General features: G+C 41.3%; 1 protein-coding gene across 7 annotated transcripts in view; it reads left to right on the top strand.

Moving 5' to 3' along the window:
* Positions 1-7,822, top strand: part of SMARCA1 (SNF2 related chromatin remodeling ATPase 1) — a 74,564-nt gene extending 66,742 nt beyond the window's left edge. The window contains exons 24-25 of one of the 7 annotated variants that reach the window (XM_079911552.1): positions 423-564; positions 1,652-7,822. In XM_079911552.1, the coding sequence (XP_079767678.1) occupies positions 423-557 (135 nt within the window). In that variant the 3' untranslated portion in view covers positions 558-564; positions 1,652-7,822. Of the gene's footprint in view, positions 1-422; positions 565-1,212; positions 1,545-1,582 lie in introns of those variants that run through there. The other 6 variants (XM_079911555.1, XM_079911549.1, XM_079911550.1 and 3 more) reach the window with 6 other exon arrangements.
* The last annotated feature ends 8,448 nt before the right edge of the window (positions 7,823-16,270 follow it).

Raw genomic sequence — 16,270 nt, 5'->3', positions numbered from 1 at the left:
TCTCCCCCCTTTCCCTAGCCCCTGGCAACCATTGATATGTTCTCCATCTCTAAACTTCCATTTAAGGATGCTATATAAATGGAACAATATGGTATGTAACCTTTTGAGATTGGCTTTTTTCACTCAGCGTCATTCCATTGAGGTTCATCCAGGTTGTTGCATATACCAATATTTCTTTCCTTTTTATTGCTGAGTAGTATTTCAAAGTATGGATGTACCACAGTTTGTTTACCCATTTACCCACTGAATGATATTTATCCACTTCTCATATTTTTGGTGGAATATACTCTGTATGACTATTGTTCTGAAGAATACCAACTTAGAAATTCTGTGTCACAAAAATGATACAGTTAAAGAATTACCACTTTTTAAAGATTGTGCTGGGGTTGAAGAAATTAAAAGTCTTGTATTAATTGGTTTAGGAATTCCAGAGACGCTGTAATACTCTGATTTCATTGATTGAGAAAGAAAATATGGAAATTGAGGAAAGAGAGAGAGCAGAAAAGAAGAAACGGGCAACTAAAACTCCAATGGTAAAATTTTCAGCATTTTCCTAACTTTTAGGTAGATCCCATTTTTTTTACATAATTAAAATGCCTATATTATGTTTAATGCCATAGTGATGCCTATTATAAAAACTGGTTTTATGAAATGCTGATTTGTTTTTTGACAGAAAAAGAGTTACACTACAACCACATGCTTCCTATTTGTTTGTAGAACATACGGTTAGGAACTCCCGTAGTAACAGGGCTCAGTATTTTTAAAAAATTCCTCATGACTTTTAAGCAGAAGTATAATGCAAGTAAAATCCTTTGAATTGAGACCAGAGTTGTCATGGGGAGTAGGAGAGGGGTGGGGTGGGGTGGGACTGAGTTTGAAACTGGGAGTTCTGATTTGATCAAATAAGTTTTCTGATCTTTGTGGAACTATGAGTGCAAATAAGAACTTTGAGGAGACAGCAAAGCTTTACTTGGTTTACTTGGTAATAAGTTAACTGTTGAATAATAAGATGACTTAATTTTAATTCAGTCAGGTTGCCTTGTATAGTTACAATTTCAAATACTCTTTAATAGATGATATTATTTGAGTGTGGTTAAGTAAACTACCATATTTCATCAAGTCTAAGATGCCTTCCATTGTAAGACACAGCATTATTTTATGTGCCACTAAGAAGAACTGCTCCAAGTAACTATGATTTGTCATCAATTATAGGATGCATCCCGATTTCAGAGATGCTAAAGTGGGAAACAAATGTGCATCATAGAATATATGAAATATGGTATGTTAACATCTGTCATAAGATTTAAAAAATAATACACTCATAAATAACATTTTTCCCGGAAAACTTTAAGTATTAAGTAGTCCTTTAAGATAAGCATACATTTATAGTGCCATGTGTAAGTAGAAACTTGATGACTATTTTTGATGGGTATTTTATGTCTTTTCTTAAAAAGAAACATGTTTGGAGGTTATTTTACATTGGGTTACATAGTTTGTTGGGCTATATAGAACATTAAATGTGAGTATAACATTTAAGTGAATATTCATGTTAAAATTTTTTTTTAATGCATTTACATCCTAGATTTAACATTGTTGGGCCATTTAAAAATGTGCATATTGGAGCAGAACATTAAATCTGTTTCCATTTTAGTCACAGAAAAGAAAAGCAGAGTCAGCTACTGAGAGCTCTGGAAAGAAGGATGTCAAGAAGGTGAAATCCTAAAGCCTAGAAATAAAGTTTTAAATGGGAAACTGCTATTTTCTTGTTCCCATCTTCAAATGCTAATGCCAGTTCCAGTGTATTCATGGTACTCTAAGAAAAATCTCTTTGGTTTTGATTTCTTGCATATTTTATATATTTTACAATGCTTTCTACATGAAATGTGTAGCTTTATATTTTATGCATTCTAGTATTTTTGTGTACTGTATTTTGTGCATTTCATGTCTTCATCAAAATCCTCTCAGTCCTTGTTCTTTTGAAGCTTGTGCTGAGGTTTTAGCTTTTCTATGTTTTATATGCCGCTGCTTTGAAAGAGAACCTAGATTCTATAGCTGTATTATTGTTGTTTCATACTTTAAATTTATATGGCTGTGGAAAATTGAATTAAAATGATTTGAGGAGAAAGACTTTTTCACTTCTTTGTTGCTTTCTTTTCTATTGAGTATGGGCTTGTACGTGTTACTGCATACTGTGATTAGCATAATAATTGTTTCTTTGAGGTCATCTAAATATTTTTTTCCTAAAGGAATAAAGGGTGAGAACAGAAAAAATTTAAAAAACTAATATTTGATACTGTGCTTGCTGTCAGTATGCATTACATTTAAATTATTCTCTAAATATTCAAGTGGGAAAGTATAATAAAGAAACGTCTATAAGAAATTTAATTATTTCCTGTTTTTTGTGCAGTAGAAAATAGTTGTGTTTACTGAATTGAATTGCTCACAACTATGTATTTGGTTGAAAGTTAAAGCTTTGCTTGCTGACTTGTGCCTGATCTTTTGTCCCATAGAGCCAGTCCATGGGAGTCTGGGTATAACACGTAGATTTATTAACAACTAAGTTAAGAGTATGAAGTAAGTGCTATGCATGCAGAAGAAAGGGGGAGGGTCTTCCATAGGAATACAAGTACGGTCAGATAACAGATAATCTCAGAGCGTCAGAGGCTTTGCACACCAAGAGCTTCTACCTTTCCCACACCACAGACCCCACGCTGGGAGGAGATCTGCTCCACACAGTCCCTCAAGGCTCCAGGCTGACTGAGGCTCCGCTGTTTTACAGCTGTACCATCTGGAACATGTGGCCTATTCAGCTGCCGCTGTAGGAGAAAAAGAGGCTGGAGAATCGCATATAGGCTCTTTATTGCCTCAGCCCAGAAGTGACAAATGTCACATCCATTTATATTTCATTGTCCAAAACTAGTCACATGGTCCTGTGTATGTGCAAGAGGACTGGCAAATGTAGGGGAACAAATGGAATGTTTTTACGTTACTGCCCCTGCCACAGGGGCTGTCACACGAAACCGTTAGTGTGTGATTAATCAGAGTCAAGGTCAGGTTATAAGGGAACAGGGAAAATGGATCAGAACCTAGTGTGAAACACATGGCAAATAAGCAAAGCTGGGAATGCAGGACAGTGGTGTTTGTTATCAAAACAAAATTGGGGCCACTAAAGAGTTGCTCTCTCCCCCTCCCAAGATCTTTTGCATTTCCTATCGGACTCTATTTAGTGTACCACTGGCAAACCTTGGGTAGCCCTGAGTGCAAGTCAGCGTCTTTCACATCCTCATTCTCATTGGGGTTCTGCAACATATGAATAGATCTTCTAGAATGACAACCCACTGTCTGCTGGACTCTTCCAAGTCTTTTTTCATTGTCCAGACTTCATATTTCTTACTGCCATGCTCCTGATAGGATTCTTCTTACTCTTTCCACTATTAGGACTTGGACTCTTGTACTCTGTTGGAGGTTGGTTGAAATTAGGGTGCTATTAAGAGATGAGTTTACAATGATATTAGGTCAAGGGACCCAGAGATATCCAAATCTGTCCTTGGCCTAACTGCCCTTTCTATAAGGTCCACAAGAGAGGCAAAGGTAAGCAAAGTAATACTTCACTAGCTGGTGCTTTGGCTCCAAACTTCAATCCAGAACTGTTAAGCCCAAAATGAAATCTTGGAATTTTCCACTCCAATGAGATTAAAAGTTCCAGTCATCTGAGATGGAGAAAATTATACCTTAGAGGGTCTTATTAATACCCGCAAGTTCTGTGCACTGAAAAATAGCCCAGTGAGGGTACTGGCCTCCGATCAATCAGTTCAGCATTTCTTGGGGAGAAATGAAGATGGAGGGTGGGAGCAGGTACAATTAGGGTCTTTGAACTTCTTTCACGGAAGCTTAACAATCTACTTCTTGCTCTTTCTCTGTTAACCCAAAGGGGTTAATGGCTAAGCTGTATGTGACCATCTACTTTAAGAGAGAAAATCTGCAGGTAAGTTCTGTCAGTCTTTTCATGGGGCCATTTCCCTGGCTATATCATGGCTCTTTCTTGGACCAAAGAGATGTGAAATCTAGGTCTCCTAGATTATGTACAGCGTCATTGTTGAACATAGCCTACCAAGGAGGTCCATACAGTGAACACCTGATGGTAGCACAGTCCAACCAATACAATGTTGGGGATGCAGAATGCCCCAAGTCTCTATTTGAAACCCCTCTTATTGTCAGTTTTCCACAGAGAAATTAAAGTGTCACAGAAGATTTAAAACTCCCAACAAATAAATCCCACTTCACACAAGAGGCCTAGACTGATAGGATAGTAACACTAGACCTGGCTGCCGTGTTGGATTGAGGGAGCAGGATAGTCAGTTTACTGAGTCAGCTGCTCAGAGACCAGAAGCAGCAGAAGAGAGTGCTGTTATCTATGAGTACAATTTGACAAATGCACAGTGATGCAGCCCACCAGTAAAAGCGGTCTACCGATTGTACTGGAATCTGACCCAACCTGCTTCTTTGTTTGGAGAATGTGAAGGAGGGAAGTGAGCAGAAGTACAGGGACTCTGAGTGGTTTCCTTTACTCAGGGCCTCTCTGTAGAAGACAAGAGGTGAATAGGTTTCCCAGTAACCTCAGGCTCCCACAGAGGCCCTAGTAAAGCATCTGTTTTGATCCATTGGATACTCGGTCCCTAATTTCCTTAGAATCAAAAGAAGGCAGAGACTTCAGAAATCTCTCATTTTCATCGTAGCTGCTTGTCTCTCAGTCTTTATCACACAGTTCCTTCTGGCTCCCTGGCCTACCAGTGCTTATGCTGTCTGGAAAACCCGGATTCTTATCAGATTACACGTTCTCCTATGAAATAAGCCCCCAAATTTGGTCCATTATATGAGACCTCCTAGTTAAGAGAAGTTGTTGGGCTAGAATCTTTGCAGCTATCTTAGTTGCTGGGTGTTTGGTTTGAAAAGCCTCTACCTAACTCGCGAAACTATCTACTGTCACCAAAATGAAATGCTATTTTTCCCAGTTATTGGCAAAGGTCCCCAGTGTGGTCTGTTGTTTCTCTATGGTGCAGTAGCCAATGCAGCTAGTAGAGATTCCCGGGCCAGTTTCAATGATGATGCTGGTGTGCGCATGCTTTCTCTCCAGGTGTTTTTTTGAAATCCTCCAGTTGCCGTCAAATTTCAAACTCCTATCAGTATTCTACCCCGTGTCTCCTTCATTTAGTCTGCCTAAGCTACCCTCCCCCATAGACAAGCGGTGAGATTTTCCTGTGGTTCAGGTACACGTTCCCTATCCCTCCGCCGTATTATTTCTGTGTGCTCCAGCTGATTTCTAACTGCCAGTATCTTTTTATCTGAGGGCTTTATCAGAGGCCTTGAAGGCTTTTCTACCCTTTGCACAGCAGGCTGGAAGAGGGTTAACACCTCAGAGTGGATTGGAGTTGGTGTGTAAGTGCAACAGCTCTCGCGCCCCTTAAGCAAGGTCACTCTAAGGTGTGTCATCTGTATGGTTCCCCAGAGTTTACTCGTGGGATGAAGCTCCGGTCTCCCGCAGTAGTGGCTGTGTTGATAACATGCTCCTTATTGACTGTTTTCATTTCCCTGTCTCACTTCCTCACTCCTGTCTTGAGTGTTTTCTGGGGCCAACTCCTAAATAAACTACTTGCATTAGAATCTTTGTCTCAGGGTCTGCTTCTGAGGAAACCCAAATTAATACACTCACCTTGCATGCATAGCTCTTCTTAGCCCTTAGTTATTTCATAAAAAGGTGTGGTGTGTTTAAGGAGAATAATGACTGGATAGTATATCATTGATCTGTTCTTAGAAGATCTACCCCTGTGTGGACAGTGTGTGATGTGACTGGCCCAGGATATTTTGCACTGGTACAAAGTACTGGGTTCTCATTTCTCTCCATTAACAAACCAGACTTTCTTGTAAGAATCACTGATAGCTATGGTACTGGGAATTATTATCAAGCAGAAGTTAAAGGTTCCCAAGTTTTGGTATGACCAAAGCTAGTACCCGGGCTATTGTCTCTTTAAGTGTTCTCCATGCTGGCTGGTGCCCCTTTGCTGTAGCACTGGTTCATTTAGGTAACTGGACCACGTGTTGGCCTTTCTCATTGTACTGTGCCATGTGACCATTACAGAAGCCTGGTGATAGCAGGCCTTTCTTTTTCATCTGTTGGTCTAGTGACCTGATTATTTGTCCCTTTCCTGATACATTGCTTTCCCACTGGGGAAACTTTCATCTAGGCCACTGTAGTCAGATTCAAGCTATATCTTTCCCTTGACTTTCAACCTTGCCTTCCATATTGCCCCCAAGGTATGCTTGGCTAATCTCTGGTCTTCCTTCTGTGACATGATACTAGATTTGTCTATATGTAGGACTATCAAATTATGTGGCCTGTTTTTTAGGGTCTCCATATATCTATGGGAGGTTGATGGTGAGTACTATTTATGTCCAACTGTCTACCTCTCATCATGAATACAGTTTTGAACTAACATATCTCCTTCAGTGGTAGACACTAAAGCCTATTTGCTATATCCAAGACAGAAAAGATCTGTGAATAAGGTCCCATCTTTGCTAGAGTATTTGGTATGTGACCATCATCTCAACTGGGATTGATACCTCTGTTCTAGAATCAACTGTAAGTCTCCAAATGCCGCTTAGTTTTTGTACTGGCCATATGAGAGCATTGCCAAAATATGGTAATTTACCCATTTTCTACTAAGATTGGCATGGTATTCCATCTGCTGTTTCCCAGTGTGTGTTGGATAGATGGCCGCCCTTACATTCGTGGTAGCTGATTACAGTTAGGTCTGGTTATATCTTTGTATGCCCTTTTTTCCTTTCGTATGTGTCCATCATGGTTTCTGAGACCTCAGTGTTTCTTCTTTTCCTTAATTTCCTAATTCTTTCCTAGTTTGCCTTCCGTCACTCCTAGAGCTCAAATTATCTCCTGGACAAGAGTTTTTAGTTCATTTAAAATATCCTGTAATCATGTTACCTGGTAAAGGCCTTCCACTGTGTCTGGGCCAATCCAATTCTCACAGCCAGGGCATTCTAGGTATAGGCATTATTTAAAGTCTTTTTGACTCTTGGACTTGTTTTTTCTTTCCTGAAATTTTCCTCTCCAACTCAGTCCACGAGGCTACCTTCCCCAGGCAGTAAAGGCCTCAATCTTTGTTACTAGTGAGCTCTACCTCCCTGCAGTGATTGCATCCCACGGTGGAAGTCTCTGAAATCCACAACCACGATTGGAGCTTGGCCAGTGCTCACTGAAGATACGTGATCATAACAGCCATCGCAAGGAATGTATTGTCTCCTGATTAAACCTTGCAAATCACTAACAGTTATTTTTTGTTACTCTATCCCTTTATCTTCTTTCTACAAATTCGTAGATTAGGATTTAGATGATGCCGAAATCAGAGTCAGCGTGAGAACATATGGTGGAGAAGGGACTCAGAAAACTTCAGAGAAGACACACGATACCCCAGAATTTTATCTCATCATCATTTTCTCTTTATCCCTGGGTGCAGGTTAAAACAAGATTAAGAGGAACAGAATCTGGACCTGCCATCTAGTTGGCCATATGACTGTTTGGATCTAACCATCCAATAGGCCAAAAATGTCACACTGCTTCTTTTAGGGAGACCTAGGTCGTGTTGCAGACCTTGCTGCTTCTGTACTTTGAAGTCAGGAACAAGGCTAGCTCCTAAAATGATTATTTGCACCAATACCAACACCCGCCTGTTACTCATGGGAGATTATAGTCTGTGCTTGCAGAATAGTACTTCAAGTCTGGAAACTGAACCTCAATCTCTTTTGTGGGACTTTGCTCTCTAAATGTCCGTTTCTGCTCTGTCTACTGAGACCATGTCAGTGTTAGGAGTGGAGATAAGGTCCAGGTACTACTAAGGGATGGAATTATGGTGGTATTAGGCCAGGGAACTCAGGAATACTTAAATTGTGCCTTGGCCCTACCACTCTTGGTGTTCCACAAGGGATGCATATGCATGAAAGAGTGTCAAAAGAATGCAAAGTAACATTAACTTGCACATTGGCTCCAAACCCTAGTTCAGGACTCTACTGAGCTGGGCTTGATCACAAGGCAGCTTAGGGTAGAGGCAGCCTGGAACTCAGAACCAAAGCAGGATGAATAGCGTAGCATTTCCCTTAGGCCAAAATCAAATCTCAGAATTTGCCACTGCTATGAGAAAAGAACTCACAGCTACCAGCTCCAGAGGGAATGAATCCAGAAAGAGGCATTCCATCCATATGGGGTTGTTTATATTCTCAAGGCTCCACCCACAAGAAACTGTGATTCAGCAAGTGTTCGGGAATCTTACTTATCACTTCGGCATTCCTCCACGACTCCTGTAAGAGATAGGAAGAGGACCGGAGAGGAGCTCTGAACCCCTTCCCCTGGAGGCCAATATGGACACTATGCTACACTGTCCAGATGCTCAGCTTCTGTAGCCAGGTCAGTTCCTATGGCCTGTGGTTGATTCCATGTTGGTATATGGCTGGAACACTGATGAGCGTAAAAGCTATCACAAGAAGTACCATTATAATAAGAATGCAAACTTGATAACTTCTCATGAGAATTGTATCACCTATGTGGGGTTTCTTATTTACCATATTTTGTGATTATTGGTGAGACAGTTTGTCAGTGAACATGAGTCCTTGAGAACAGTGGTTAATTGTATGACAGTGTCACAGTATTTTGAGTCTTCTGGGAGGTGGCAACTGTTGCTGGTCATGATAGTAGGAGAAAAAGTGATTCTTTCATATGCTGTATTATAAATGCACATCTACTGCTAAAATTTGAATGTGGATGGACTGTGTCTTTAAAAGATTCACTTTTATTTTATAGTTAAGAAAAGCAATATAAACCATGTGTGAGTAATTTACGTGCCATAATTTTCTTCATGTGGAGACCTTCCCCAATGCTAGGTGCTGGAGCATGGCAAGGTGCACTGCCCAAGCCTCACGGAACTGTTAACTGGTGGTTGTATCTCCCAGGGTGCAGGGCTTTGGACTTAACATGCTAAGGAGAATATTCAGAATTGTCACCTTCAGGCTTTGATGATAACTGAGCTTGGTTTGGCTTTATTTTAGTTAGGCTCTGCATCAGTTAGCTTTTGCTACAAGCCACTCTAAAACTTAGTGGCTTAAAACAGCCATTTATTTAACTCACAATTCTGTAGGTTGGGCTCAGGTGGGTGGTTCTTTTGGTCTTGACCGGGCTCACCCACATGTCTACTACGGTCAGTTAGGTGACCCCGGTTGTGGGGAGTCACTCGTTGTTGGCTTGGGCAATGGGGGTAACTTCACCACATGTCTCTTTATCATCCAGCAGGTTAGCTGGGGCTTGTTCACACAGCAGCTTGGCAGGGATCCAAAAGAAAGAGCAAGATCTTGCAAGGCCTTCTTGAGGCCCAGGCTTGGATTTCATTCTAGATTCTACTGGTCAAAGCGAATCACAAGGCCAGACCAGATTCAAGGGATAGGGAAATTGACTCCATTTCTCGAGGGGAGATGCTGCAAAGTTACATTGCAAAAGGTCTGGATACAAGACGGGGGTGGAGGGGAATCTACCACGAGCTTCTGCTGTTGAGGTGTCCTGTTTTATAGTCAGTGTGCAAATAACAGTCCTCTAGTAGTACCCCAAATTATAACATTGAGTCCCCTTGTACACAGCTCAATGGAAAGTCCAGAGTGAGTCACTTAGAACCTTCCTTCCTGATGTGTCCGTGAAGGGCACAAAGATATTTGGTACCTGCCTTTTTGACTCTACCATTTGAACTAGTAGCGTTTTTGAGCCAACAATTTGGATCCCCCATCTATTTAGCTACAAGAACATTTGGATGCCCTGTTTCTGAGTACAAGCATGTATATCACAATTATGCTAAAAGAGACAGAGACTGCCAATTGCCTCCCAATATACATCTTTTACTTCTTGCTTAGTAATAAGAATATCTATTTTCAGATGTTCACATTGCCACTTGGCTAAAAGACTGTATTACCCAGTTCCCTTTGTGGCTAGGTATGGCTGCATACTAAATTTCGACCAGTGAGATGTAAATAGAAGTGACATTGCAACTTCTGGACAGTGTCCTTAAAAGGAGAGGTCTTCTTCCTTTCCTCTTTCCTGCTAGTTGGAATGTGGCTATTATGGCTGGAGTTTGAGCAACCATCTTGAGTTATGTGGACGCACGTCAAGGATGGTGTAGCAGCTGGATAGAAGGAGCCTGGGTCCCTGGACCATGGTACTGCCTGACCAGCCCTTGGGTGCTCCCACTTCCAGACTTTATCTTGAGAGAGAAGTAGTTTTCCATCTGTTTAAGCCACTGTTTTTGATTTTTGTTGTCATTGGTATATGGAGCTGTATCCTAACTAATACCCCAACATTGGTGATTTTTCTTATTGAGCAAATTTTTACTGAAACAAATTCCCTTAAGCCAACTAAAGTCCTTGATCGATTTTCTAAACTGTACAGATTTTTTCCATTTGTATTTTTATTCTACTGAGAGTATTTTCTTTGGGATTCATTAGTTTCATTTTAAGTTTACAGTAAGGATTTGCTTTATCAATAAACTATTTTTCATAGTAAAACTTACTTTGCATTGTAAATTGTGAACATTATTTTTATCAAAGTCTGTTTCCTTCGGTCAAATTTTACATGTCTAAATTTTTTAAGAACGTGTGATTTTTCTGTAAAATTATAGTCAGTAAAAAATTTTATCTTGTGCAATTTCACAACTTGCCATGTTTTTCTATGGTGGTTATTTCCACCAAGTCTAAATTTTCTCAGGTCAGTTTTCAGTTTCCAGTGTTACAAATGACATGTCTTTTTTTCAGTTTTTTGTTTCTAATAAATTTTACCCTGTGCTGTTTTAGACATTGACCATTTTATCTTGTGTTGATTAGGTCTACCAGTTATATTTATTATGACTTGGAAATTGATAGTAATTTCTTAGTGATTCCATGAGGAAATTGTGAGCACCTCCCCTCAGGTGTTCCAGAAATTTCCCATTCTTCAGGGTGGATCTATGCTATTGCACATCCAATGCTTATGAGTATAATCTTCCCCCTTGTGATTTGTTCCTGGCAATTTCCCTTGGTGTAAATCCTCCTGAATCAAAGTTGCAATTACCATTACCATTACTTTAAATGGGAAAAAAAATGTTATGCATCCCTGAGCCCCCCAATTGACACCCCTTTTGTTAAAATATCACCAAATTTCCATTAAAAGACTCAGGTGGTTTAATAATTAACATTACTTACCATAGTACAACTTAAACAGGCAGTTTCTCCTAATATAATTATGGCTAGTTACCTGTTCTTCTTAAACTTTTTGTAGATATTTTACACTCAACATTTAAAACTCTATTACCCCTCCAAAATCATAAATATGACACTGAAAGTTTATGTATTTCCACCTTCCATGCAAAACGCACACATACACACAAACATACAATAAAGACAAAATAAATCAATTAAAAGAATGAATTATAGGGGCATGCCAATGCCCTTCAGCTAAAGCCCACTGGGAACACACCTGAGTTGATCAAGTTGGGTTTATTTCTTGTTACAGGGAGGGTGAGTACACACCTTGGGGAACCATGGGGTGTCTCAGTAAGAGGATAGTAGAAAGAGCCTATTATAGGATTTGGGCTTTAGTTAGGTAGAGGGAGGGTCTAAGGAAATGAGGGTTCATTCTAGGTTGATTCTGTCAGAAATCAGGGACAATTCTATGACTGGGTATCTCAATAAAATCTTTTTTATAGGGAGGGTCAGCTGGAGAGAGAATAAAGCTGTTAACTGGTGAAGAAATAGCAGTTCCTCATTTTAGCCAAGAGGGGGCGGTGTTTGGTAGTTGGTTTGGGACACAGTGACCTTGACTTTTGCTTACAATTATGAAGTGTCCTTGTTTTGTCTCATATTCTGAGGATAACCTTGTTTGAAGTTAGTTTTATGCAGACTTATTAATGTGCAATAGAAGAATAACATGGCCTAGCTGTGAGCACCAGGCTACCAGCTTTCAGATTTCAGAGGCTGCCTTTTTTTTTCTTTCTTTCTCAGGCACCATGCTGGAGGTTATCATTGCTATAAACTGGTAAAGCAGGAGGATTCTATAACTGGGAAGATTAGCACATGGTGTCTTTCCTCTCCTGGGCTCAGCTGCTTTCAAGGCGTCAAATCCCTAGTTACATTCCAAGAAATGTCTTATAAGTTGAAACAGAGGTATTAAACGGCTAGTAAAATTAAATTCCTCTAACCCGAATGGTCCATACTCTGGGTGGAGGCAAGAGCAAAATTCAGAACAAAAATGTCCTGGGGGTCAAAATGGCAGGGTCAGAATAGAGGCCATAAGAGCAAATGTCCTGTGTTGTCTTGGAATGCACTAAGGCCCCACATGTTTACCAAGGCCTAAGGCTGGTCCTGCTACTCCTCTCTTGGCACTGGGCCAGAATTCAGATAAACCCTTTTGAGGCTGGAAACCTCCACCTTTGCTACCCTAAGTCGTTTACTTCAGAACAGGCTTCCCATGTCACTTTTTTTTTCTTTCTTTTGGCCACACCGTGCAGGTATGCGGGATCTTAGTTCTCTGACTAGGGATGAAACCCTGGCCCCCTGAAGTGGAAGCACAAAGTCTGAACCGTGGGACCACCAGGGAAGTCCCTCCATGCCACTTTTGCTGCCACTGTAGTTGGCAAGGTTTGTGATTCCTTGATTGCCACTGAGGCCATTACTGGTGCTGGACTGTGCATTGCCACGTGTGATGACTGAACTGATAAGTCTGGGGCAAAACACTCCCACTCCCATCACTTCCCAGGCCCCTGAGTGAGATCCTCACCCAGGCCACCACTGAGTTAAGGTGCTCTATCAAAAACTGGTTTGGGGAATTCCCTGGTGGTCCAATGGTTAGGGTTACGCTCTTCCACCACAGGGGGCACAGGTTCAATCCCTGGTCGGGGAACTAAGATCCCACATGCTGTGTGGCATGGCCAAAAAAACCAAAAAAAAACCACAACAAAACTGGTCTGAAATTCGAACACTTGAGCTCTTTAGAAACATTAACTAACTTTTCTTCAGGACACCCACCAGAAGAGCTGGGCTGAGATTGGTTGCTGGGTTTGCCACCGTGCAGACCCAGTCCTTCTGTTCCTCTTTGACTACATTGGGCAAGGTCTGGTCCACTAGTGCCATCTCTTTCTACTCTCATACTGATTTGATCTCAGAAGCTTTGTTGCTCTTTCTGCCACTGGGCCTTGACCAGCGTCACCTGTGTCCATCCCGACAAAGGTCATTAGCTTTACATATTCCTTTTAAAATTTACTAATTTATTCATTTGTGCATTCATTCTTCATTTAATTGGACTTCGGGTTAAACTCCTGGGAGAAGGGGTTGTGGCCATGACCCTGTCTCTGACAGAATGCCATTCAAGCTTTGCGTCCATAGGCATTGTCTTTCTCTGTCTCTGTTGGTCTGTGTGTATTTCTCTGTTTCTTTCATTGTCTTTGTCTTTCTAATGAACTCTGGGTCTCCCTCATCCTGTTAATTGCCCTCACGTGCTCTTACACTCAAACTAATTTAAATAGCCCCCTCCTCAGGCATTTCAGTAACTCTGACCATCTAAACACGGAAAGGCGACTCTCCTAAGGACACCAGCCAACAGCAATCCAGGTAGTTATGCTTTCCGTCTCTCTCCAGGATTCCATGATGCCTCTCTCACTGTCCCTGTCATTCTCTCTCAGTATCTCTGCTTCTCTCTGTGATTAGCCTTAATGGATGGATGACCTGCCGATTTCATTTCCTGGAAGCCCATGCTGTGCAATGCATTCTGTTTTTGTTGTTACTTTGCCTTGCCATGACCCTTCATAGATCCTTCTCCTCCTCAGGGCAATTTTGGTAAGCTTCAGCTGTCATTTCTAACTGCTTCAGCCTTCACCTTTTCTGCTGGGAGACTCACAGGGGTACAGATCATCTTCTACATCAGGTGACATCGTAGGTAAGTGGTTTGATTGACTTGATTGTGCCTGGGTCGGGGGTACACCCTATGGCTGGAGGACAAGGTCATGTGATATGAAAGTTGGCAGCATGAGCAGCAGAGGGTGCAGGCAGGAAGTGGACTAACAGGCAGTAATTGACATGTCCCTATAGTCTGTTTCTTGCCCGTTGGTACACCAACCTTTCTCCTCCATGCAGGACCAAAGTTGCCTCTGCCTAAAACGGTCTATTACACCTCAGCCACAAACACCTGCTACCCCCACTTCCAGCAGGAAGGCAATGCGATTTTATCTAGAAGTAATATGAAAAGAGCACATTAAAAGCTGCTCATCAGGGCTTCCCTGGTGGCGCAGTGGTTGAGAGTCCGCCTGCCGATGCAGGGGACACGGGTTCGTGCCCCGTCCGAGAGGATCCCACATGCCGCGGAGCGGCTGGGCCCGTGAGCCATGGCCGCTGAGCCTGCGCGTCCGGAGCCTGTGCTCCGCAACGGGAGAGGCCACAACAGTGAGAGGCCCGCATACCGCAAAAAAAAAAAAAAAAAAAAAAAAGCTGCTCATCAGACTCAGTGCCTATAACTTTTAGGTGGCATCTTCAAATCTTCAATTCCTGGGCCTGTCTATGATTCCTGGTTCAGCGTGTATACTGCATCCTGCAGCTGCTTGGGGATGGTGGATTTTATACTGGAACTGGTAGGCGTACACACACTGCAGAGAAGTGAGTTTCTTGGTCAGCAAATCTGACCAACTGGAGAATCTGCCTCTGGGGGGACCACCCCTGAGATGCCCTAAGGGCAGCAGCAGTACCTTTCCAGGTAATGCTGGCAGTCTTGGCAAAGCCAGCTTGAGGGGGTTGGTTCTCAAACTGGAGCTTGGATTGGAATTACCTGGAAGGCTTATTAAACCAGAGACTGCTGAGCTCCACCCTCAGAGTTTCTGCTTCTGTGGGAATGTGCGTTCTAACACGTTCACAGGTGATATCGATGCTGCTGGTCCAGGATCACACTTTTTTCTTTTTTTTTTTTTGGCAGCAAGAATTACCTTACATAGTTTTATTTACTTATTTTTAAATTTATTTTTGAATTTTTTTTACTTTTCTTTATGCAGCAGGTTCTTATTAGTTATCTATTTTATACATATACATATTAGTGTATATATGTCAATCGCAATCTCCCAATTCATCCCACCCCCCACCCCCGCCCCGCTTTCCCCCCTTGGTGTCCGTATGTTTGTTCTCTACATCTGTGTCTCTATTTCTGCCTTGCAAACCGGTTCATCTGTACCATTTTTCTAGATTACACATATATGCATTAATATACGATATTTGTTTTGTTCTTTCTGACTTGCTTCACTCTGTATGACAGTCTCTAGGTCCATCCACGTCTCTACAAATGACTCAGTTTCGTTCCTTTTTATGGCTAATAATCCACTGTATATGTACCACATCTTCTTTATCCATTTGTCTGTCGATGGACATTTAGATTGCTTCCATGTCTCGGCTATTGTAAACAGTGCTACAATGAACATTGGGGTGCATGTGTCTTTTTGAATTATGGTTTTCTCTGGGTATATGCCCAATAGTGGGATTGCCGGGTCATATGGTAATTCTATTTTTAGTTTTTTAAAGAACCTCCATACTGTTCTCCATAGTGGCTGTATCAATTTACATTCCCACCAACAGTGCAAGAGGATTCCCTTTTCTCCGCACCCTCTCCAGCATTTGTTGTTTGTGGATTTTCTGATGATGCCCATTCTAACTGGTGTGAGGTAATACCTCATTGTAGTTTTGATTTGCACTTCTCTAATAATTAGTGATGTTGAGCAGCTTTTCATGTGCCTCTTGGCCATCTGTGTATCTTCTTTGGGGAAATGTCTATTTAGGTCTGCCCACTTTCGGATTGAATTGTTTGTTTTTTTAATATTGAGCTGCATGAGCTATTTATATATTTTGGAGATTAATCCTTTGTTGATTTGTTTGCAAATATTTTCTCCCCTTTTGAGAGTTGCCTTTTCATCTTCTTTATAGTTTCCTTTGCTGTGCAAAAGCTTTGAAGTTTCATTAGGTCCCATTTGTGTATTTTTGTTTGTATTTCCATTACTCCAGGAGGTGGGTCCAAAAAGATCTTGCTGTGATTTATGTCAAAGAATGTTCTTCCTATGTTTTCCTCTAAGAGTTTTATACTGTCCGGTCTTACATTTAGGTCTTCAATCCATTTTGAGTTTATTTCTGTGTATGGTGATAGGGAGTGTTCTAATTTCATTCTTTT

The sequence above is a fragment of the Stenella coeruleoalba genome (genome assembly GCF_951394435.1).
Source record: "Stenella coeruleoalba genome assembly, chromosome: X".
NCBI classification, from domain to species: domain Eukaryota; kingdom Metazoa; phylum Chordata; class Mammalia; order Artiodactyla; family Delphinidae; genus Stenella; species Stenella coeruleoalba.
Note: the sequence above shows the minus strand (reverse complement) of the source record. Positions and strands in the feature narration are given on the sequence as shown.